Source organism: Crinia signifera, chromosome 7 (assembly GCF_055691185.1).
Source record: "Crinia signifera chromosome 7, ASM5569118v1, whole genome shotgun sequence".
Taxonomy (NCBI): Eukaryota; Metazoa; Chordata; class Amphibia; order Anura; family Myobatrachidae; genus Crinia; species Crinia signifera.
This window is the reverse complement of record NC_139223.1, coordinates 75,434,323-75,461,188: the sequence shown is the minus strand read 5'-3', so window position 1 is coordinate 75,461,188 and position 26,866 is coordinate 75,434,323. Positions and strand designations below refer to the sequence as shown.

The window sequence follows — 26,866 nt, the reverse complement described above, 5'->3', positions numbered from 1 at the left end:
GTCTGTGCTAGTCCTCCTTATCCCTTTTCGATACTAATACAACTGATTCACACTTCAGTTTCGATTTTAGCACGACAAAGGCAGGCGATTTAACCATATAAATAATATAAGAAAACTGACTTAAAACCCTTAACCTGTCATACTAACGCCAATAACAAACAAAGCCGTTAAAAATAATAAATAACTCACTGCATCTGGGCCTATCAAACCGATTCCCCCAACAATGGCTACCTTCTCCCTGAAAAATGAAATATCATCCAGACGTAAAAACTTGGACGATGTGGGTAATATTTTTCCGGATATGATAAGTGGCACCAGTAGTGCAAAAAATTGGAATGAGGATCTGATGGATCTAAAATATAAACTTCAAAAAAGAGCAAGAATTACATGGGATATGACCACCCTGGAAAATTATCTCAAAAATAAAATTACACCTAGAGGTCTGAGACCCAAGATCTTCCCCACTTTTCAATTGGCCAGTGAAGGTCTGATTAAAGATTGGGAGGATGCCCTGTTAAGATGCTCACAAGAACTGGTGTCTTTGCTGATTAAACATGACCACTTAGTATTAAGTACATGTGAAAAGGAATTAGAGGATCTGAGTACCAAGTTGGAAGCTTGGGAAAAAGATGAAATATTCCAAAAAAACTTTGAGAAAATCAATAGAGACCTGGATAACTATGAACAGGATATCATCAACAGGAAAAGGACCAAGTTTAATCGGGACATCAAGGACTTTGAGACTGGTAACATTTTTAAGTGGAAGAGAACACTAGACAAAAGGACAACCAGACAATCGGGTAACAGGGGCTACAGTCAGACAGAAACTGAGTCATCGGGAGGGGAAGATCTGTCTGACCATAGTGAAGCAAGTAACTCTGAAAGGGAATACAGAAGGGAACCCCGTACTGAGGCATCGTCTTTTTTAGATGGTGGACCGGGAGGCAACTCCCGATATCGAACAAGAGGAAACTACGGAGGGGCAGGAAGAAATCGAAAAAATCTATCAAACTGGGAATACCAGAGAACATCGAAGTACCCTGCCAGAACCAAGAAACCGTAGAGCGTGAGTCAAATAATTTTAGGATTATTAATCTGTCTGATAGAGAACTCACAACACCACAGATTACAGTACTTGAGAGGGGTCTCTCCTTTTCCCCTACAAAATCATTCAACCGCTTTCACTGGGAAAAAGATTTAAAGCTGTTTGGCAGGAAAATGCTGCTAAAAAAATTCTATGCTAGCAGCAATGAAGACCGTGAAATGCCCACCGTATTAGACAGCAGAGATGCCGAATGTCTGGCAGCCCTAGAAGAACTGCAACAAGAATCAAATAATAGCAGTGAGACTCCTAATACAACAAGACCACAATGCCGAAAGAAATCTCAATTTTTTCCCCAAGACACTACCTGTCCGCAAGTAAGAGTCTTTCAAGAATTGGTGTCACGTGATCTCGATAACCTATATAAAAAAATCCACAGAAGACAGTACCAGAGTAACCTCCAGAAAGAGGAAATCAAAGCATTACAGGAGATTAAAACTTGGGAAGACATACAGATCAAACCCTCAGATAAGGGTGGTAATGTCGTGATATGGCCAACCTACATGTATAAAAAAGAAGCTCTAAGACAGCTTGAGGATACAGGGTGCTATAGGAAAATACTATTTAACCCCACGGAGAACTTTAATACGGCATTGGTGAGAATCCTGGATAGAGCTCTGAACAATGGAGTCATAACCAAGCAAGAATATGGGTACCTAAAAACAGAGCATCCCAAGATGCCTACATTTTATCTGCTGCCAAAGGTTCATAAAAACCTGTTGGAACCTCCCGGTCGCCCGATAGTTTCGGGGATCAGTGGCATATCAGAAAACCCTAGCAGATTTGTGGATTTACATTTGCGCCATCATGTATTGGGACTACCATCTTATATCCAGGATACATCTGATGTCTTGCGTAAATTGGATGACATAAAACTAGAGGAAAACCATATACTCGTGACATTGGACGTTGAGTCCTTGTACACGAGCATAGAACACTCTTTAGGCCTATCTGCTGCCCAATATTTCCTCCAGATGGAAGGTTATACCGAATTCCATACCTTCATTATGGAGTTGTTGGATTTCATCCTAACACGGAACTACTTTACATTCTGTGATCAACATTTTTTGCAGACCAGGGGCACTGCAATGGGGGCCGCTTGTGCCCCCACGTATGCTAATTTATTTTTAGGGTGGTGGGAACGTGAATATGTGTTCAACGAGGAAAACGATCGATATACCAGCCATGTGATAGCATGGTGGAGGTATATCGACGATATACTGCTAATATGGGAAGGAGATCAACCCACGTTGCTCAAACTTATCGAGCACCTGAACCATAACAATCTTAATATTAAACTGACCCACCACCTTAGCACAGAATCAGTTCCGTTCTTGGACTTAGAGATATACAGAGGGTTTAATGGAATTATTCAGACCCAACTATATCGAAAAGAAACATCCACTAACTCCATATTACATCAAACCAGCTCCCACTTTCCCCCTACAGTGGAGAATCTACCCAAGGGGGAATTTTTACGATTACGAAGGAACTGTTCCGATAACAAGATCTTCAAAGAACAGAGTCAAGATCTAACTATCAGACTAATGGAAAGGGGGTATAGTAAAAGATCAATAAAGAAGGCCAAGAAAGCAGTAACCCAAATCAATCGGGAAACATTGATCTTCTCTAAAAAGAAGGCCAAAGAAGACACAAATAAAATCAGATTTGTAGGTAACTACTGCAGAGAATGGAGGAATATACAACAAATCATCCAGCAACACTGGCCAATCCTACTACTTGATGAAGACCTCTCCAAAGTCCTTGACCCCAAAGTAGCCATGAGTTGGCGACGCTCAAAAAACCTGCGGGACGCATTAGTCCACAGTCATTACAACAAAAAAACTCAAAAAACGGACATTGCACAGGGATCCTTCGCCTGTGGGAACTGTAAAGCATGTGAATACATGCACAAATGTGGGGAAGTGGACGATAAATATGGCAATAGGATTCGAATCCAACAATTCATAAACTGTAATTCAACAGGGGTTATATATTGTATTATATGCCCCTGTAAAAAGAAATACGTAGGCATGACCACCAGAGCCTTAAAACAAAGGATATTAGAACACGTGGGAACAGTACGGAATTCCATCTCCGACATAGCCAAATTTAAGAAATTGACCTCAGTGGCACACCACTACCATCGCCACCACAAGAATTCATTCAAAGGAACACAAGTTATTGGCCTGGAGCGAATAAAACTAGGAATTCGAGGTGGAGACCTCCAGAAGAACCTCCTACAGCGAGAAAGTGAGTGGACATTCAAACTAGATGCCCTCTCACCAACAGGTCTAAATGAATACATAAACTATCAAGTATTCCTGTAAATACCCCTATTAATAAATTGCACCTACTTTCCACTATATAATGATGGACAAATAAAATCCTCCAAAAATTCTTAGGGTTAATATAACAATCCCACACCAATTCACGAGTCAGGTATCTTATATACCCTAATATTCACAATCACGTACCATTTTTAAATTTGGTCTATTAATTAACACTATCTCCTTAGAGGGATATGCACATTATCACTGGAGGCCCAGATTAGAGGGGCACCAAAACCCCACAGATCTGTGGTCCCCATTTCGCCTTATCACATTAAGATACATTCCTAAATTTTATATTTTTTTCACTTTAACATATGTAGGATTTAGTCTAGGTATAGAGAGAGTATTATATATATCCCTTTCCTTATATATTAATTTATTTCTTTTCACTAAACACATTCTTTACACCTTTTTTCACGTTGGTGCACTATTGTTTTTCAGTTTCTCACTTCGTCTTTATATATAAAATTGGCATCATACTAAATATTGACCAAAGAATAGATTATCCAAATCCAATATACAATAACAAATACCATCAGGATGCAATTAGACAACTAGGGGGTACATCTTAGACAGATACTTGATCCTGATTAAAATATAGCTCACAAAGATCAATATAGATTACGTGAGCCCACTGTAATAAATTCCTCATAATCTTGTCCAATTAATACATAGCACTAGATCTCTCTATAGGCAATCTTATTTTAGATCCGATGGCCCAAAACGTAGCACCAAGCAGTGTCATACTGCTTTTACCTTTGCTTAAATAAAGGGAACACGTATCCAACAATAGCTGATCATATAGTGACGCTACCTGTTGCTATGATACAGAATAATGATATCCGCCCGAAAAGGGAGGAGTTAAAATGCCACAGTACTGACCTGCTTGAGGGCAGATGAATGAAGCCCGCCCCAAGGGGAGGACCAAGAGACGTCAGAGTACCGACGTGCTTGCTCCGACATCTGATCAAGTGAGGATGCAGACCCGTTGCCAGAAGCAAACGGTGACGGAATCCGTACAGAGGAGTAGTGGCTGTGCGTCTCAGTAGAAGGTGAGAGCACAGTCCACTCAGAGTATGTCTCTGCCTGCTCCGGCAATTGACTACGTAGGGACGCCGACCCGTTGCCATGGTGCAGACGGTGACGGAATCCCGACGGAGGGGGTGTGGCTGCGCGTCTCAGCAGAAGGCGAGAGCGCAGACCACTGAGAACAGGTCCGTGCATTGAGTGACAGCTACTGCTACCAATAGCATTAGCTGCCTAGATGAAAGGAAGATCCAACCAAACGGGAATCGGAGATTACCCGCGAAACAGGGGAGTACAAATACACGCAATACAGCCACCATTATGTACTGGTGAACAAGCCTCCAGGCGAAACGCGCGTCCAGTATCGGGGCTGAATGTCACAGAAGGGAACTTGGTGTATCAAGGAGGATTCAGTGAAGGCTGTATAAGTATCAATTTGCTTGTTTCTGTTTTTTACTGTTTGATTCTGTTTTTTACTTCACACAATGTTGCTATGATTTAAGTACTGGAATTAACCCAGCGCACTATAGGAGGATACAATGTATGGACCAATCTCCTTATGTTAAAAACATTTATATCGTAGCAACCAAATATACAATACTTGTGGTGTGGATGTAATATACAGATTAAGAGCAATCTGTACCGAGTTAATGCTCAGATTGGTGTATCAAAGAGGATTCAGTGAAAGCTGTTTGGAGTATCAACTGTTTGCTTTTTCCTTAATTGTCATATTGTTGCTATAGTCAAGCTGCTGGAATTTACCCAGTTTATATATGTGTAGCGACTAACCATACCATATTTGTGGTGAGGATGTAATAGACTAATTAATAGCAAACCTCTTTCCGAACTAAATGTCTAAGTGAGGGACATATTATACTGCCGTATACTATTGATAAATAGCAGGAGTGAAATATATTTTCCCACTCGGGAACGTCTCTTCTCTGACCTAAGGGACTCTCATTGGTCCCGGTGCCAGGGTGATCCTCTGCACTGGTAAAACTATCAGGGGTGAAACTGGACCCGAGCTTCCAACAGCAGATCCCTATTCTCTTTCCCCTCCTTTCCTTCTTTTTCACTGATCCAACCACAGGTCTCCACTATAATCATCCCCTCATCTGGTCCGTTCACTGCCTTTGAGACACACGGCCAGAAAGTAGGAGAGATTGGAGACTAAGGGAAATCAGCTAATCTCCCAACTATAGATATCTATCTCTGATAAATCCCTCAAGAATTAAAAAATTGCTGAAATCAAGTCCAGTCTAACATGTGAGGGTACAATCTAGAGATAACTCTCCTGTGTCAAAATCCACACACTATAGTGATTGACCATACAAAACTGTGGTGAGGAGATTTTGTATCAATTTCATTCGATCTATGTTTGAAGGGAAGGAGGTATTTCACAGTTATATAACTGACCACTGGCAGATGTAAGACACACCTTTTCTACTAAGGACTGTCATTCCTTCAATCCAAGGGACTCTCATTGGTCCCGGTACCAGGACGATCCCTTGCACTGGGTAAACCACCAGGGGTGAAACTGGATCCGGTTTCCAACAGCAGATCCCTATTTTCTTCACTTCTCCTTCTCCTGCCTTCTCTTTTTTCACTGATCCGACCACAGGTCTCCCCATAATCATCCCCTCATCTGGTCCGTTCACTGTCTTTGGGACACACGGCCAGAAAGTAGGAGAGATTGGAGACTAAGGGAAATCAGCTAAAAACTGTCTAAACTATTTAGATAAAACCTCATGATTACAACACCAATAGATTTGGGTATTTACCCCTACATACCACAGAACCATATGCTGTGGTAACCCCTCTGTGACAAAGCACCTGATAAATAGATATTTCGCCGTTTTTAACTTTTAAACCACTACAATCAAAAAATTGATTGCACATTTTTTTAATTTCACTTATATTTAAGTATTGTCACTCCATTAAAAATCAGCCAGGCCAATTGATGCCTCATGGGAGATTATCCCGCCATTGAGATCATGAAGTGATCACGGCTGATACATTCACATTAATTTGTGAATTTGTGATAAACAATACTAATAAGTCTATTATACATCTAATTACACTAACACTGCATATATAAAAAATACAAAAAATATCTCTCCCTGCATGATTTTCTTCCCATAGACTATGGTATAGGGATAAGTCAGTAAATAAGTATATATAACTATATAGAAATACTAAGTCGTGCCCCGACAAAAAGAGTCACCCTTTTCTTCTTTTTCTCTCTTGTCACTTCTAGCCCGTCTCAGCCGCAGATTAGTGGAAGCATCATACCTACTCAGAATTGCGCAAATGGCAAAATCGATGGTTCTGGAAATGTGTATGGATTTTGAAATGGAATGCAATATACAATCCATTTGCAATTCTCTTGCAATTTAGCAAGGGGCAACTTCTCTTTCTATCTGGATGGTGGCTTGCTCCTTGCAGTCTACTGCTTATTCTCACATTAAGGATCCATGCTGAATTAGCCCCCATATGTATTGCCTACATTAACAAGTAAAAGTGTGTATGGATCGTAAATGCAATGTGGCTAGAGTTTGACTGTGGCATTTGGGGGTAGTAACCTGCAATTTTCTGGGTGTGTCTGAAAAAAACACAGGTGTGACCAGGCGTTTTTGAGGTGGGGTCTGTGACAATAGCAATGATAACTTCCACCATCTCACAGTCGCAGATTCAGGCCTACCCACCATTGCACAGATGGCAAAAACCCTTTGATGCTTCAGAATTGTTATTGATTTGTGAATAAATCAATAGCAAGAGGCATTTCTGTCTGGGCGGCACCTTTCTCACATTAGTAACCCGTGCTGAATTAGGCTATATGTCTGCCAGAGCTTTGACTGTCCATGTCATATTAAAGTCCTGTACAGATTTTTCATCACCAATAAGTATGTCATACCCTACTCTTAATGACTTCACACATATCACCTCATATCATATCATATCATAGCTCTGGAAAGATAAAAGGAATAGGGAAAATAGAAGACAAGACCAGCTCTTGATGAATGCTGATCGCTGACTAGCCTGTGCCATACTAGTTATATTGTCCTAAAACAAAGCCATTATACAAAGCCATTATTTTAATGTTAATATTTACATTAAACTAACACAAAGGAATAATAATAGATTAACCCATTCCCCAAGTCACTTACTTGGATAAGTATATAATGTACAATGACCAACAGTAATTAATACTTTATGATATAGCTGACTGATAAATACAGTACTGCTTAGTTTAAACTTAATTAATAAATCATTAAATTGAGGGGACATTATGCCTGGCTTTATTACATTTGGCTCATTGGATTTTGAAGCATTGTATAAGATTGGGTAAAGTGCAGTTCTCTCTGCCAAATGGGCTGCGTTCCATGGACAGTAAATGATAAGATCTTAACAAGCTGAAGTGTTTTTGAGAAGTAAAACATGATCCATCTTCTCTGAAATGTGTAAGATGAAGCCTAGGGGTTCACCTGCAGTGCACATGGTTTTGCCCATTTTCAGAACAAATTTGTTCCCTTTATGCCGCCCCCCTGCACGTCCCCCTCCACTACCCGTACGAATGCCTCGACAACTGTGATACTCGTCAAAGGCGTTTATACAGTGGCCCTGCACATGCCCAAACACACACATGTTGGAGAGCCGCGCCACCGGTCCCCATTGCGAATATGCTGGGGACCGATCAGTAAAGAATAAGGCCCTAAGTGTGTTCCAACGTAGATGGTGAGATATCACATTGGTCCATCACACATATAATGTTGTCACTTAAAGTGGGATTGTGATTTTGAATCCAGTTTTTTTTTTTCACATTTTCTGTTTCAAGTAAAAATAAATATTAGGGGATCTAACAGGCAGGGGTGGCAACAGACCGTATATATGGTCCTTTTTGCATACAATGGGGCAGACATCTACCCCATTGTATGCAAAAAGGACCATATATACGGTGTATCGTATGCAATTCTGCTACCCAGGAAGCTGCCAGGTGGTTCAAGGGGGATTGCTGGCAACTTCTCCCATCAGAGAATTCACACAAGCGTTTGGTCACCATTAAAGGCTGGCTCTACCACTCGGCATCTATAGGGCATGCTGCCTAGGGCATCCGAATCTGACTATCACAAAAGTATGGATGACTCTGAGAGAGGCATCCTTGTTTATCTAACTAAGGACAAGACTCTTGCTACACTCCAAAGGGGACTTTTCTATGTGCTGCAAGCACACAGCAATAATACCCCGCCATACGTTAGTGTCACATCAATAACTGTCCCTCTTTCAGCTTCATTGCCACTCCATTTTGAGCCCAATAGGAACAGGAGCCTTACTTAGGAAGATCAGAGGGGTGCTATTCCCTTACAGAATAATGTATTTTTTATTATCAAATTGCACCATTTTATAGTATATCATAAAAATATTTTTTTTTATGTTATGTTATTTTAAAGTGTTATATGTAATGTTTTATAGGAATAAATAATATCACGTAGCATACCGTTTGGCAAATTTGTTCCTCAGAGCGCAGTTTTTCTTTTTTGCTTTTGATGAGTACAGTACATGTCCTATTATTTCTGCTTTTTGACAAAGGTTGGTTACTAATACCCCTTTCACATAGCACCTAATTACTGGGTTCATGCTGGTTTCTTGCCGGTTCAACATGGTAATTGGTGCAATGTGAATGGGGTTACTAGGTCCCTAAACCGGTAGCAACAGGGCAATACAAACCACTAAAAGGGTTCTTTCTGGTTCGTTGTCGTGTTGATTTGCGGTGTGAATGAGTAAATCGGGTTGAGCAACCTGTTTCCCGTACACACCAATGGAGGAGGCAGGACTTGGAGAAGCACTGCCTCCTCCACCACCCCTGATGACATTCCGCGATTCTGTCGCACCACCGGATGATGAAAGTGAAGTGGCAATACTGGCGGTTTGCTGAAGTAATCTGAACTGACCAAAATGCAGGGTTGCACCGGGACTGAACCATTTCAAGTCCCGGTGCAACCCTGCATTTTGCGGTCTGAAAGGGGTACTAGTGTGTGGTAGCTGCTATAACAACTCAGTGCGAAGGCATATCGATTTGATACTTGTCCCCGTTAAGCAACACCATCAGACATAATGGCTGTTTAGTGGGAGAAAGAAAGAATGTGCCCACTCAGCCCAAAACCGTAAGCGATAATGGTACAAAAATCTTTAATTTAAGTAAAAACATCTTAACTAAGGAGGAAGAAAATGTCCTTAAAAGGGGATTAAAATATTGTCCTACAAGTAAAATTGAGGATTTTGACTTTTTTGTAGAGTTACAGAGATATGTAAGGAAACTTACAGTTAAAAAATTATTTTTGAGTAAGGAGGATGTCGAAACTGAGGACACCAGAGGTCCATCTGGGTCCCAGTTTCGCCCTAATTCAACCTTTTATCCCACCTATCAAAGAGGAGCCTTTATAGACTGTTTTAATAAATTAGTCTTAGAAGAAGTAGAAGAGGTTCTAAAGAAAAAACGTAGAAAATGTAACTTAACTAAAAAGGAATGGCATGCCCTGCAATCCTTGAAAAAACAAAAGGAGGTAATAATAAAACCGGCGGATAAGGGTGGGGGGGTTGTCCTTATGGATGTGGAAGACTATATTAAAGAAATAGATAGACAACTACAGGATGGCGTTACTTATGCCAAGTTAAAAAATGATCCATTACCCAAAATATCGAAAACACTTCTAGAGTTGACTACGCAAGCTCTTGAAAAGGGTGTGATAACAAAATCTGAATTTGAATATTTAAACTTGAAACACCCTTCCACACCTACCATTTATGTTCTTCCGAAGATCCATAAGGACCCCCTCCACCCCCCTGGGAGACCCATAGTGTCTGGGACAAATAGTATTACTGCCAACCTATCCGCCATGCTGGACTATTACTTACAACCCTTAGTAAAACAAACTAAAGCTTACCTAAAAGACTCAAACGAGGTCCTAAAAACACTCGAGGGAGTACAGTGGGAGGAAGGGTACATTATGGTGAGTGCGGATGTGTCAACCTTGTACACCATAATACAAGAGGATCAGGGGGTCGAAGCCGTTAAGTTTTACCTAGAAACCACTGATTATTCAGAAGATTTAAAGGACTTTATTATTGACGGAATTAAGTTCATCCTCCGCAATAACTACTTCTTTTTCAACGGGCACTATTACGTACAGAAGGTTGGCACAGCTTTGGGCACCAGGTTCGCCCCCAGCTATGCTAACCTCTTCATGTCATACTGGGAGTCACAAACCGTATGGCATGGGGGGGAGCTGGAGGCGGGCCTGGTGCTCTGGCGTCGGTACATCGACGACGTGCTGTTTATATGGAATAAGAGCCCTGAACAGCTGGAATCTTTCTGTGATTCATTGAATTTAAATAGCAGAAATATAAAACTAACCTTTTCAAAAAGTGAGGAAGAACTCCATTTCCTTGACCTATGCCTTTATATTAAGGAGGGGACCATAAATACCAAAGTTTTTCGTAAAGCCACAGATTCCAACAGCTTTATTGAGAAAACAAGCCAACATCATGGGAATTGGCTTGATGGAATCCCCTATGGACAATTCCTCATAGTTAAGAGGAATTGTACAGAAGTGGACGTGTATCAGGAACAATCTAGAGAAATGGAAGCACGATTCCTAGAAAAGGGATACCCACAAGACATTTTAGAGAAAGCAAAAGAAAGAGTAAATAGTACAACAAGAGAATCCCTAATTCATCAGGAGAAAAAAAACAAAGGATAAAGATGAGGGTGCACAGTGGTCCTTTATTAGCCAGTACCACTGCCAACACAGGGAGGTGGAAAGCATTTTTAGAAAAAACTGGAAAATCCTATTAAAGGACCCTATTTTAGGCTCACAACTTCCCCCTGTCCCGCATTGTATCTATAGACGCTCAAAGACCATCAAAGATACTGTGGTTAGAAGTGCATTGGATGTTCAAAAAAGAAGTAGCATCCGTTCTCAGGGCTTCCACCGTTGTGGTCTCTGCCAGATGTGTAGAGCAACCAAGGCTGCAAGCAAAATTAGGGAATTTCAAGTTAAGGGAACAAAATATCAAATAAAAGATTTTATAACATGCAATACTCGAAATGTTATATATGCGGTTGAATGTAAATGTGGGTTAGTGTACGTGGGTAAAACCACTAGAAGCTTAAAAACCAGACTGTCTGAGCATGTCTATCATATAAAAAAAGGTTTGGAAAGCCACACATTACCGGCCCATTTTAAGAAATGTCACCATTCGGATCCCTGTCAGATTAAAACATTTTGGGGCATTCAACAAATAAACCCCAATTGGCGTTCTAATGATATTGAAGTTCGCCTCGCCAAGGCAGAGATGCAATGGATATATAAGTTGAAGACCTTGGTCCCTGCAGGCCTGAATGGTGACTTCGAAATAAAATGGTTCCTTTAACTTCTTTTTCTCTTTTCTGTTTGTGCTGCACTCTGTCACTTTAATGCATTTTAAATAGTGTTTTTAATGTTTTTATAAAATCAGTATATATGCTGCACATTGTCACTTTAGCAATACTTTTAATTATTATGCATGTTTTTATATACAATTATTGAAAATTCTGATGCTTTCCGTTTTTATTGCCTTTGGTTATATGGACATTGAAACAATGAACATTTGCCCAAAATGTCCGTGCGGTCCAAAGGACAGGAAGCCGCATAGGTGGATATAAGGGCTGGAACGCAAACCAGGAAATGGACGTGAAATGCACATCAGCGGCGAAAAGAATATGACCGCTTCCTGCTTCTGACAAGACGATACGTCATGTCCGGAACATCCAGCCGGAAACAACAGCTGTACGGGATTATTTTGATTGTGAACGGGGAATTTAAGAGCCGCCCCGTTCGTGGATGACAATACGCTTCTGAGGAAGGGCTCTGTTAGCCCGAAAGCGCGCTTAAGCTTTTGTCATCACCGAACGGACCGGACCTGGGGGAGCCACTGTGGATGTTTGGGAAACCTTCTGCTGCAATTGTGGTCAGACCGGCCGGATTTCGTTCTACCCAGGATTGGGTGATATGTGTTTTTATCTTTTTTATTATGTGAGTGCAACATTAAAATTTGTTATATCCTTAAACAAAACGGTATTGCACTATCCAGTTCTTTTACCAGCCCTACAGGTTTGGGTAATTTGAGGAGGAGAGAAACCAGATTTCGTCCAAAGACCTTTGACATGCGCATTTATGATCTACCTTTGTGAGTGCATTGTTTGAAATACAAACAACCCGAATTGCCATACAATATCACACTATGGTCTTGTTTTGTTGCTTTTGTCTCTGAGCTACTTTAGATCATATAATCTGGACTTATACAAACCAATAATTTGTTGTAAGTGTTATTTCATTTCGCCAGTGGGTGTATCACCAACCCCTTTTGTCCTATATATGTTTAGTGGGAGAGTCACGCTATTTGGACACTTTCCCGCTGAATCTGATTATTTACTATGGACAACATCACCTTTTATCACTTTTAGAAGCTTTAGTAAATTTTCCCTCAAGGACTCCCTCGCCATAAACCATGAAGTCCTCACAATGCAGAGGCCAGCTCATACAGGAAGTCCTATACTAATAAATGACACTATACATGTGGCAAGTGGCGGGGTTTATCACATGCTGTATGCGACGCATGATACATCCTGCTCCTTCAGAGAAAATAAAGCATCTCTCCTCCTACTGTATATTCATTTTGATGAATAATGTAGAATTCCAATAATAGGAAACAATGTACAATGGACATCAATTTACAAGAGATTATCTGATTAAACTGTGGGGTGTGAATGTAACAATCCTATTGTGTTTTGTACAGGAAAGAAAATAATACTTTCATGAATACGGCAGCTTTATGGAAACAGAAGGAACCAGTTGATACCATTGAATGAAAATATTTTGTTATCATAGAACAATCTAATAAACCTACACATCACTGAGATTTAGCCACAATCATGATAAGGAGATGTGAAAACTATTTTGAAAACCATTTCCCCACTTATCTCAGAAAGTTACAGTTATTTCCATATATACCGGAGCGCCCCAGGTGGGGGACGGGTGGGGTATGCGGCTGCTGCCGCTGCGCTCCACGGGGGTGGGGGGTGATCTGACTGCCGATGCTGCGCTGCACAGGGGAGAGTTGGCGGGAGATGAGGTGGGGGTTAGGGGGTTGGGCATGCGGCACCGGGCGGGCTCCAGGGGGGGCCGGGGGCAGGGCCAGATTAACAATGGGCCTGATGGTGCTACAGCTTCAGGCCCACTCTCCAAATAGTCCCATTTTGTAGCTGAGGGCCAGGGCTTTCCAATGAGCCTGGCCCCACATTGCTAGCCTCCCGGGAACCGGAGATACCGCCAGGCAAAGCTGGAACATTTTCCCCATAGGATAACATCGGACCCGCGAATTCCGACCTCGGTTCCAACGGCTGCAAGTTTCCCCCTCCGGCATCACAGAAGCTTGAGGTTGATCTCAAATCGCTGGGCCTTCAATCTGATACCAGGCTGGTCCATATGGGTTCATTGGTTCTAGCGATATTGCAGATAAACGGATTTCTTTCATTTCTGAAATGTAATTTCATAGCTGTCCATGTTGTTTGAGGGCAGATTTCTCTGGAACCAAATGGCCCAGATACACGGGACCAAAATCATTTGAAGCCCACATGAAAATGGGTCAGTTGGTTCTGAAGATATAGCTGGTTGTTTAAAGGGGGGGGGTTATCTCCCCCTCACACCAGAAAATACAGGGACTAGGCTGGTATAAAACGCGCCAGCCCGGGAATGTCCCTGCATGATCGTGGGACCATATTACTGGGTAAGTCCCTGCATTTTATGATGTGAAAGGGGTATTATTTCAAATAGCCGGGACCGGCAGTGCTCTGAATACAGCCGGGCAGCCCCCTGTTCTCTGCCCTGTGGCGGCTGCCCCCCCAGTTACTGTGAGCATGTATTCCCCTTTGGTAATGAGCATGTAATCCCACATGACAATGAGCATGGAACCCCTGGCAATTAGCATGGAACCCCTGGCAATGAGCATGTAGGTAAGCAGCACTTATGTAGCATAATTTTTAATAGGCATTATGGTGTTTGGCATAATACGTAATGGACATTATGGTGTGTGGCTTTAACATGTAATGGACATTATGGTGTAAATTTTTAATGCCCCTGTTTGTGGATCATATTGTGCATTATTGCTCAATCTGTTTTGTATAGTGCTTATTTTGGGTCAATCCATGTGGCAAAATGTGAATTTTGCCTTAATCTGTGTGACATAACATGAATTTTGACTCAATCCATGTGCCATAGTGTGAATTTTGGCTCATTCCATGTGGCATATTGTGTAAAAGGCAAGTACAGTATAAGGGGGTTACTATTGTGTTGTATGATTTGTATAAGGCAGGGCTGGCCAAAAGGTCGATCGTGATCTACCCGTCGATCGCAGAGCTTCCAGGGGTAGATCACGATCAAGCTCATGTACATAAGCCGCTGAAGCCTCTGACAGAACAGAGGCTTCAGCGTTCCCAGAGATGCTGTGCGCGGGTGCACGGGTGACGTCACTCGCGCACTGCAGTTGAAGGGCGGTATTCAATGAGAATACCTGCGATGTGCAGCAAATCCTTTTTAGGATTCGCTGCACATTCGCCACGTTCCGGAGCCGGCGGGCTCCGGTATTCAACGTGTCAGGGGCTGCCCCTGACTGGCGAATATGAGCTCCTGCGGCGTATGCCGCAGGGAGCCTGAGGACGGTGGCAGGCAGAGAGATGGAAGTCTCTCTGCCTGCCCCAGAACGTTTGTGGGGGTTAGGTGGGCTCCCCGGGTGCCAGGCAGCACAGGCTGCCCCCCGGGGGTGCCAGCAGGGGACCTATATTCACTATACCCGATCGTAACGATCGGGTGCAGTGAATATATGAATATGTAATGAGCGGCTCGGCTCCGGCGCCCCCTGCTGGCTGCTGTGTAAAAAAAAAATATATATATATTTTTTTTTTAATTAAATATATATTCATGTGCTTACAGCACATGAATAAAAGTAGCATGCCCCTCCTCAGAATAAAATTCCTGATTTTTTTACACCAAATGTAAAAAACAAAACACTTTATTTTAAAAGTTCACATTCCACTTCTCCATAAAAAGATAGCGATTGCTACTCGGTGAATCATGGCGAAAAAAACCTTCAAATGTATTCGCCATGTGGTCATTGAATAGGGTGATTCACCGTTTTAGTCAAAAATTCGCCAAACAGCACAAATTCGCCATAAAAACATGGCGAATCAGGCTCATTGAATACCGCCCAGTGTGTACCTGTTGCACAACCCGTGTGATCCAGCGGGAAGGATCTGCGGTGGCGGGACAGCTACAGTGGCAGCAGTCCAAGACTCTCAGTGCTAGCAGGAGTCTCAGCGTCGGTGGGAGAGTTACTGAGACAGCAGCACTCCGTGTCAGCAGGAGGCTCAGCATCGGCGGGACAGATACAGAGGCAGCAGCACTAAGTGGCAGCAGGAGGCTCAGCGTGGGACAGGAGAGTCTCTGCGGTAGCAGCAGGAGGCTCAGTAAGCATTCTCCACAGTCCACTTGTTTTTTTTAAATATGATGTTATGTGTTCTCTTTACAAATGTAAGTGAGGCATAAGGTGAATTTTGCGTCATTCCGTGTGGTATAAGGTGAATTTTGCGTCATTCCTTTGATATAAGGTAAATTTTGCATCATTCCGCGTGGCATAGTGTCAATTTTTGGGTCATTCCATGTGGCTTAAGATTAATTTTGTGTCATTCTGTGTGGCATAGTGTCAATTTTGCGTCATTCTGTGTGGTACTGTATAAGGTGAATTTTGCATAATTTCATGTGGCATAATGTCTAAGGGCCGTAATTGCACTGGGGGCGGGGGGGGGGGGGGGCATTTTGCACAGGAAGAGATGCCGGTAGATCACGGCTAAGTAAGTGTACAAAAAGTAGATCTCGGGTTACAAAAGTCCGGCCACCCCTGGTATAAGGGGTATATGGTGTGGTAAACTTAGGTGACCACATAAAAGGTGCTGAAATGTTGTCTACCAAGTTTCGGCTTTCAGTATTTTTTTTATGACTGGAGTGCCGCCTCACCCCGCAAGTATCTTAGGACATCGGCATCCTGCGGGTGCACCTTTGGAGGGCACTCTGCAATATATCTCCCTGCATTTTTCCTATGCCAGCCCCCTGACTTTTCCAGGCATATATAATTAGTTGAAAGTATTTACACAAATAGAGACACACCCATGAGCAGACCACCCAAACAGAACACTGGTCACGCCTGCCACATTATTAGGTGCTGGCCACAACCCTTATTATTGCACATAATAAGCCCTTGATAATTGTCACCTCCAGTCCCATTTAGACCTTAATCTGGCTCTGGCCAGGGGTCACTCACCTGCTCCAAATCTCAGCTCCTTTCTTCTTCTTTGCCGCTGCTGCCCTCTTCTGCTGCTCACTACCGCCCTCCAGTGGCCGGCGCCCTAGGCAAATGCCTAATGCTGCCTAGTGGTGGTGCCGGCCCTGCAACTATGCCAGGGTTAATCCCCAGTCTAGCAAAACAACTGTGGGAAACATTCCAACATAACAGACAGTTTCATCTAAAGGCCCCCATAGACAGTGCAGGCATCGCATAGTACAAAAAGTATGTGCTGCACATACTTTTTGTACTGCCCGCGGATCGCATCGCATGCAAAATGCATGCATTGCGATGCAATCCTGCCCATAACATGAAAATGTCCCTTCAAAAATGGCCACCCCCTTGAAGGAGACAGATATGAGAGGTCCTACTGGACAGATGAATAGATGCTAGATGTCCTACTGGGTAGTGTATATCACTACCCAGAAGCTACAGATTCTGAGCACATTATATATATATATATATATATATATATATATATATATATATATATATATATATATATATATATATATATAGGAGTGGATGGTCCGGCACTCGCTTGATGCAGAAGATGCAATGCTGTGGTGCCTTCCCCAGGATGATTAGTCCGATATGTAGCGTGGTGTGGAGGGCGGCACTCGTCAGACTTGTTTAATGCAAATAAAAGCCTTTATTTATCCGACGGCGTTTCGGGTAGAGACCCGTTTTCAAGGACATACGATGTCCTTGAAAACGGGTCTCTACCCGAAACGCCGTCGGATAAATAAAGGCTTTTATTTGCATTAAACAAGTCTGACGAGTGCCGCCCTCCACACCACGCTATATATATATATATATATATATATCAGAAATGACCAACGAGCATACATAGACAAAACAGTGAGCGGGGGAGCGGCACTCAGCAGGACTTCCAAGCCAGAATAAAGTCAAACGACCACAAGAATCAGGCAAGTAACCCCTGGCCACAAGCATGAAACCCCTGGCAACTAGCATTTAGGGAAAATAAATAATAACAAATGTATGGGGGGGGGGGGGGGTTTGACATTTTTTTGGGGCAGGGGGGCACAACATTTTTAGTTACACCACTGACAGATTATAAACTCCACTGGGGCAGGGAATGATATGAATGTTCAACTTGTCTTTGTAAAGCGCTGCAGAATATGTGTGTGCTATGTAAATAACTGGTAATAAAAAGGCTTTGGAACAGACAAACTCTTACACATTGGGGGTTCTTCTGGATGATTCGCAAGGCTGCGAGTTCCCAGCCTTGCAAGCCCACCAAACTTCTCCCGGCGAATGAACACCCACCCGCCCCCCTCTCTAAGTGCGGGTTCACCCGCACAGGCTGGAAGTTTTGCATAAACATCCATTTGTATTCCTTGGGTAACCGCACGCATATAAAAGTGACTTTTAAGTGACTTACACATACCTCCCAACATGATCCATTCCAGGAGGGACAAAATGCTCTGCTCCTGGACTTCCTTGCCTGTTGCAGTTGCAGAGGTGGGACTGCACTACTGTTGCAAATTCAAATAGGGAAACCACACATGCTAGTGAGTCCCAGACTGTGGTGTTTGGGTGTCAGTTGGTGGGGCTCCCCTATCTGCATTTTGGACTGTGCTACAGCCCTGCAACTACCACTGGCATGGATGTCCAGAAACAGAGCATCTTGTCCCTTTTGGAATGGGTCATGTTGGGAGGTATGCTTACACATGCGTGCACACTGGCACGGATAGAGGCGGGCAGCTGACATCCCGTGATGTCAGCTGCCAGACCCCCCCCCCCCGCACCCGCATCACCGCCTCATTACAATGAGAACGCCCAGCGTTCACATGGGAGCACCCATGGAACGCTGGGCATTCCCATATGGTAATGGGGCAGCCCGGCGCCCTCGCCCTTCTCCGCCCCCCGCACGCCGCCGTGGGTGCACGCACCCTATGTCTGAACATGCGCGAAAACGCACCTGCGCATGTGCAGACGCGCACCATCGGTCCCCGAATGGACGTGAATAACCCCCATTGTTTCAGGCAACATCTCATGAAGTGGTGTACAGTATATTTCATCATGCAAGAGACATTTTCATTCTGTTTCTTTATAGTACCTTTTGGTTGTATTGGCTATCTTTCCATTCTGATAAAGACCCAAGTTCCAGTTCCCTTACTGCAAAGCTGAAAGGATGCGATATGCTAGATCTGCAGTATAAGTGTTCCTCTCCAATCTCCAGTGCTGAAGAAATGTTTACCTTAAGGGAAAACAATTATTACACATTACAAACAAGTACATGTATCCCAGTTCTGGTACTTCCTAATGAGAACAATAGCATACTATAGTATTCTTCACATAATGGGCAGTATTCAATTGCTTTTTCACCCCCGGGGTGGGGGGCTGAATTGTGTTTGAGCATGCAAATGGAACTTTTTGCAGCGCATTTATTATTTTGCCTGAGTTTAGCCCATATACAAAGCTAAACTCGGCCATAATGAGCATGACAACATTTTTTTGAATATCGCCCCCAGTAATCTCACATCACTTAGACATGGTATCGGGTGTGATATAGCAATTGAATACAGTATGTGTTTTATTATCATCACAGAATTGGCGCAAAGCCGCTCGCAGTATGCTAGAGACGCTCAGCTGTAATGTTGGGTACCACTGGAGCAATTCCCACAGTCACCGATATAGTGAACGATATCGGTGGTGCAGCGGGAGTACAATATTAGATGTAGGCACTGACCGATATAATTTACGCAACCCGCTCCATACATGCAGTTGCTGACGAGATGCCGTGGGCACCGTGGATGAGATGTACGCGATATTGTGAATGAGATTGTCCATAACATTAAGTAAATATCGCCCAGTGTGTACCCAGCTTCAGTTTAACAGCACAGGAATTTGTTTTTACTTACAAAGTCCCAGATAAAGCCCATTTGCACCTAGCATGGGGAGAAGCCTGGCTACTCACATTTCAGCTCTTTCTACATGTACTTTATGGCAACTTTTAGCCTGGGAGGCAAACACAATCAAGTATCCCCGGCTTCTCTACTAGCACAAATACATACACACATGCCAATGCCGGCAGCGATGACAGTGGAGATTATGCTTTTTTCAGCAGCATAGCCCTCACAGCCATGGCTTTAAGGCTGACGGAGGATATCAATCACAACTTTTACAGCAGCAATCATTTTATATGACAAAATCAACCTGGTTTTTAGTGTGGTGCCCAGATTTCCATCACATCCAATCACTTCTGAAGTGCTCTTTTCCAGCACCCAATGTCGCATGTCACCTGCGATGACACATAGGGTGCTGGAAGAGGGATGGCAGGTGGCGGTGTAGCGGAGCTCGTGGCAGGAGAGCTGGTAGGTGGTGGTAGTCAGCTAAGCTGGCTGTGGGCAGCATTATTTGAATAAAAAAAAAAAGACTGGGTGGCTTTATGATTGGCTGAGAGAGCTCTCTCTCGCACCGCTGACTACCGCAGCTGCAGATCGAATTGCGAGCAATCAAATTTGATGTAAAAACCGCATGCGATCGCACAAGCAATGCAATAGATATTATATGCAGCACATAATATCTGGTGATGAATGATTCAACGGGCGGACCCGTGTATCGCTTCGGGTGACACATGCAATGGCAAGCGATCCATGCGATTTGTCATGGCGATTTATTGAAATCACATGGATTGCATGCAAACTCTCACATGTGTATGGGCACCATAAATGATTGCCACGCCAAAAATCTGTTAATATCTGTTTTTTTATGGGCGTACCTGGTTTTTGTTGTTCCAGCCAATGATAAAATAATCCTGATGGTTGTATGTTGAATGCTCTATGTTGATGCCGAAATTGGCTTGTCGCAGAGAAGATGACATAATGGACTGAGCAAACTCACCTGAAACACAAAATTATTATCTGGTGTAAATATAGATAGAAGTGGGGCAGTGTTATGTGACGGGGGAGAGATATGGTACAATATGGTGGATTAAGAGAGGAAAAAAGAAACAATAGCTAACAAGATTGCAAATGATGGATCCAGAACAGGGGCGTAACTATAGCACGGCAGCGCTGTGCATGTGGGGGCGCCGGGGGCTGCGGTGCTATAGTTACCCCTCCCCAATCCCCCGCAGACTTACGTATCTTGCTGGTCCCGGCGGCTCCGTTCTTCTGATGAGGACCACCACAAAATGGCCACCCCCATATAGCACACTGTTCTCTGAAACTGTCTGCTGTATGGGGGCGGCCATTTTGTGGTGGTCCTCAGCAGAAGAACGGAGCCGCCGGAACAGCGCAGCGCGATAGGTAAGACTGCGGGAGGGGGTTAGCATAGGCGGCGGGGCGGCCGGGGGGGTGCTTGACGGGGCGGCGGGGGTGGGTATGGGCGCCCCCCCCCCTAACGGCGGGGGGGGCACCCAAAATGTAGCTACGCCACTGATCCAGAATATTAGAATTCTAATTCTCTCTGCACAAGTTACATCTGCCCCACCTGCAGTGCACATGGTTTTGTCCATTTAAGAAGGAATTTTCCTTTGGGAGTGAACCAGAATAACCACCAGTGTTACACTGAGCTGCACTCCTCTAGTGACGCAAATGGTTATGAGCACCTCTTTGTTAGGAGACAAACCTCAGCTGCAGCCTCATGCAATAACAGTCAGACAAGGCCTTTTACTGTACTTAAAAATAACAGCATAAGACAAATTACATATATCTATATACAACAGGCATTCCCAACCACGGTCCTCAAGGCACACCAACAGTGCAGGTTTTAGTGATATCCAGGCTTCAGCACAGATGGTTTAATCAGAATCCCTCAGATACTAATTAAGTCACCTGTGCTCAAGCCTGGATATCTACAAAACCTGGACTGTTGGTGTACCTTGAGGACCGTGGTTGGGAATGCCTGATATACAGTATGCACCTATCTCCTATATATTTGGCTACATCTGTCACTCAAAGTGGGTGTCTGTGTCTATAACGCTCTGTTCCTGGACTTTCCTCTTAATGTGTGATTGCCTACATCTGTGCTGAACACCTTTCTGAGAAATTAACCTGTTTAAAACAGATGATGGCAATCATACATTAAGGGGAAGTCTAGAAACAGAGCATTGTGTCCCTCCTGGAGAGGGTCATGTTGGGAGGTATGTGACAGAGAACCAGCCCAGTGAGCCCACAGACAGTGCCAGACACCCACTGCCTTCCCATGTTGCCCAGCACTGCTACTCCACAGCCACCAGGTGAGCGCCCCCCATCCCACGATTCGCGGCACCCACACCCCCCCCCCCACGACCCATCCTCCCGCAATTCACGGCATCCACCCACGACCCCTCCTCCCGTGATTCGCAGACACCCCTCACCTCCTCCCTCCCCCGTTCGTGATTCACGGCAGTCCCAGGATTAAATGGCACATGCAAAACACTGACATGGCTATGGTCGACAATGAAAAAGGTTGACATGAGTTTTTGAAGATTTATTTTTAATTTTTTTAATTTTTTCATATTCATTGTCATGTGTCGACATGGACACCAATGAAGTGGCACACTTATGTCAACATTTACATGTGTTGACCTTTCTGTGTTGATTTTTTCTTGTGGCGATTCGCGGCACCCCCCGTGACCCCCCACCTCCCGCAATTCGCGGCAACCCCCCACCGGAACCCCTGTGAACCCCGCCCTCCCGCGATTCGCGGCACCCACCCCCGCGACCCCCCCTCCCGCAATTCGCGGCACCCCCCCGTGATTCGCGGCAGCTCCAGAATTAAATTGCACATGGAAAACACTGACATGGCTATGGTCGACAATGAAAAAGGTTGACATGAGTTTTTGAAGTTTTTTTTGTCATTTTTTGAATATTTTCATATTCATTCTCATGTGTCGACATGGACACCAATGAAGTGCCACACTTATGTCAAAATTTACATGTGTTGACCTTTTTGTGTTGATTTTTTTCTTGTGGCGATTCGCGTCACACCCCCCGCAACCCCCCCTCCGGCGATTCGCGGCACCCCGGCACCCCCCCCGCGACCCCCCCCTCCCGCAATTCGCGGCAACCCCCCGCCGGAACCCCCATGAACCCCGCTCTCCCACAATTCGCGGCACCCACCCCCCGCAACCCCCCCCTCCCGCAAATCGCGGCACCCCCCGCGATTCGCGGCAGCCCCAGGATTAAATGGCACATGCAAAACACTGGCACGGCTATGGTCGACAATGAAAAAGGTTGACATGAGTTTTTGAAGATTTATTTCATTTTTTGAATGTTTTCATATTCATTGTCATGTGTCAACATGGACACCAATGAAGTGGCACACTTATATCAACATTTACATGTGTTGACCTTTCTGTGTTGATTTTTTCTTGTGGCGATTCGCGTCACACACCCCCGCAACCCCCCCGCGCGATTCGCGGCACCCCCCCGTGACCCCCCACCTCCCGCAATTCGCGGCAACCCCCCACCGGAACCCCTGTGAACCCCGCCCTCCCGCGATTCGCGGCACCCAACCCCGCGACCCCCCCTCCCGCAATTCGCGGCACCCCCCGTGATTCGCGGCAGCTCCATAATTAAATTGCACATGGAAAACACTGACATGGCTATGGTCGACAATGAAAAAGGTTGACATGAGTTTTTGAAGTTTTTTTTTCATTTTTTGAATATTTTCATATTCATTCTCATGTGTCGACATGGACACCAATGAAGTGCCACACTTATGTCAACATTTACATGTGTTGACCTTTCTGTGTTGATTTTTTCTTGTGGCGATTTGCGTCACACCCCCCCAACCCCCCCCCCCCCACTCCCGCGATTCACGGCACACACACACCCCCCCCGCGATTCTCGGCACCCCACCCCGTGACCCCCCCTCCCGTGATTCACGGCACACCCCCTGCGACCCCCCCTACCATGATTCGCCGCAACCCCCCCCGTAACCCCCCTCCCGCGATTTGCGGCAACCCACCCCGCGACCCCCCTCCCGCGATTCTCTGCAATCCCTCCCCTCCCGCGATTCGCAGCATCCACCCCCCCACAACCCCCCCCTCCTGCAATTCGCGGCACCCCCCGCGACCCCCCCTCCTGCAATTCGCGGCACCCTCCGCAACCCCCCCTCCCGCGATTCGCGGACACCTAAGTTGCAATACAGGGCATCTTTCATACAATTCTAACCATATTTCTCATATACAAACGTTCACAAATTAAGGGGGCGCAGCCCCTTACGACGGTGTGAAGAGCGCCCGTAGGGCGCGATGAATCACCTAGTATATAAATAAATTACTAGTAAATAAACATAATTATTTTTGCAGTTGTATATAAACAATTTACAATTTACAAATTATAAATAACACTTGTTCATTTGTAACAAGATTGTCTAAAATGTCCTCGGAACTCACCAGTAATCTCATGCGCTCCGGATAACTTTGGAAATTGCCCGGTGTAATATGCTGCCAGTTTCAGATCTTTTCTGCCCCATGTGGTTATATGCTGTAGGGCAAATATTCTATGCCTCTTTTCATATACAGTCCTCATTTCTATTAGTGTGGGGATGTTCTTTAACTAAAAGAAAAAGTATAAAAGTTTATACCACCAACGTAATTTGAAATAAATCACAAACAACATTTTGGATTTTTATGCCCTTAGTATTAACTACTGTGATTCAAAGTTTCATCATATGTCAGGGACTCAGCTAAGCTCTTCGTTCGCCAAGTGTTATATTTACTGATGTGCTGGCTTTTAGAAGAGGAAATGTTGCCCATATCAACCAATTAGATTCTACATTATCACTTATCTAGCAACTTCCAGTAGATATTAGCCAGAATCAGATTCACTGTTATGTGCAACATTTCCACTTCTAAAAACCAGCACTGTTTGCAAACGGTTGTCTTCAGTGTTGGTGACAATGCAAGCTCAAATGTGTTTCCCTGCTATGGTAAGAGCAGACTGGTCAGTGTAGGGTAGTGGTTCCTTCCAAAACTGGGTGCAATGGGTTATTTTTAGTCAATTTAATTGGTAGCAGCCAGCGCTGGTTTTGCCTATCATAAAATATGTGCACATACAACTGAACCTAAGGATGACATATATTGACAAAATACACGGGCCGTTGTCAGCCCTGTCAGCGCCCCAGGCACCCCCCGCTCATGCGCCTCCCTCTCCCCTCCGCTCACCCACCCGCAGGATGCCGTGGATTGTCTGTCCAGCACAGGGGGGATGGGGGCAGCGGGCGCCTCCAGCGGAGATTGCCGCTCTGACTGACCAGCACGGGGCTCCAGGGGGTTTGGGTGCTAGCACGGGGGGCAGCGGGTTTAACACTGATGCCGGCAGGGAGGGGTGCAAACTCTCCCCGCAGGTTACCTCTCTGCGACATCACCAAGTGGGGATCAGCTGGTGGCTGCGTGGATTGTCTGCTGTCCAGCACGGGGGGATGGGGGCAGTGGGCGCCTGCCCCGGAGATTGCCGCTGACTGCAGGGTTTAATGCTGATCCCGGTGGGGGCGGGGGGGGGGGGGGAGAGGGGGCATACAACTCATCTGCTCCCTGCTGGATTCAATCCTGGGTACCCTGGCCTGCTGCAGCTTTTTATTTTTGCTCTCCTCAGTACCGCCCTCCAGTGGCCGGAGCCCTAGGCAAATGCCTAGACCTGCCTAGTGGTGGCGCCGGCCCTGTAAATACAGTATATTGGCCTAGGAGTGCTGCCCAAAAATGATGACACTCTAGGGCAGTGGTGGGCAACAGGCGGCCCGTGGGCCGGATGCGGCCCGCGAGCCGCTTAGGTCTGGCCCGCCACTCTGACACATATTGTCATTGACTTTTGAATGCCGCCGACGCCGCGTTAATGTCCGTCTGTGCCTACCGCGCACAGCATTACTGGGAACGTGGGAGGGGACGTGATAGAGCAGCGGCCGCCCCCCAGCCATTGGTTGGCGCGGCTGTGTCACCGCGTCCCCTCCCACGCTCCCAGAAATGCTGTGCGCGGCAGGCACAGAGACTCCAAGAAGTTTTAAAGTTTCTCCACGTCCCCTCTCAGGCTCCCTGAATCTGTGCAGGGCGGGCGCAGTAGGAAAACGGCTGCTAAGTAAGGAAAAGGCAATTATTTTATGTGCATTAGTGTTATATATATATATATATATATATATATATATATATATATATATATATATATACACACACACACACACATACACACCCATGTGTATATATATATATATATATATATATATATATATATATATCATGTTTGCGTGAGCCGGCACTCAAGAGCAATTGGAAATTACTTCCCGAGATATAGTGCAGGTTTGTACCACAGTACTGCGGCGGCATTCACAGGACTTAATTCTTTAAAAGAAAATGCAGACCATACTTTTAAAGAATTAAATCCTGTGAGTCCCGCCGCAGTACTGTGGTACAAACCTGCACTATATATATTGTATATACAAGATATGTGTGCGGCCCTCGAATATTTTCTGGTTTTGATAAGCGGCCCCCCCCAGCCAAAATAGTTACCCACCCCTGCTCTAGGGGGATTCAAAAAAGTTTGGGAGCCACTGGTGTAGGACTTGTGCTTATATGGAGGTGTTGGTGGTAATGAGGAGTGTCCCCTACCTGTCTCCCAGAGACTACCAAATTACAGTGAGATTTTCTTTGGTTAAAAATGAAACTCCTGATGTTTCATCTCTACCAATCCAGTTTACCAATGTTCCACACTTCTGAGACCCATATTTAAAACTTCTGTATTCACTGTAAAATCTTTTTTTCTTTTTTGAGTTATTATATTTTAAAAGGGAGAGAAAAATGACACAATAGCAGAATAATGCCCCCAAAGCTGAATGATCAAAATCACAGAATTCCCCGTATATACCACTAACCAATCACAAAGGGTGAGGATTATTTTGATTGGTTGACGATGAGTGATGCTCAGGCTTTTTAAAAAGTGCCAACCTGTCAGACATTTCAGTTAATTTATGGCAGGGATTGCCAGTCCTGTAATAGGGCGCTGGTGTGCCCTGTGCCTCAGCC

The 26,866-nt window shown here is 44.6% G+C and overlaps 1 protein-coding gene across 2 annotated transcripts in view; it reads right to left on the bottom strand.

Moving 5' to 3' along the window:
* Window positions 1-26,866, bottom strand: part of APOLTP (apolipoprotein lipid transfer particle homolog) — a 331,079-nt gene that overhangs the window by 90,217 nt on the left and 213,996 nt on the right. For both annotated transcript variants that reach the window (XR_014450766.1, XM_083153345.1), the window contains exons 55-57: window positions 24,248-24,410; window positions 20,642-20,763; window positions 18,977-19,117 (exon numbers count right to left, since the gene is read on the bottom strand). Coding sequence is in view for 1 of the 2 variants with exons in the window: in XM_083153345.1 (XP_083009471.1) it covers window positions 18,977-19,117; window positions 20,642-20,763; window positions 24,248-24,410 (426 nt within the window). In the remaining variant the exon portion in view is untranslated. The remainder of the gene's footprint in view (window positions 1-18,976; window positions 19,118-20,641; window positions 20,764-24,247; window positions 24,411-26,866) is intronic.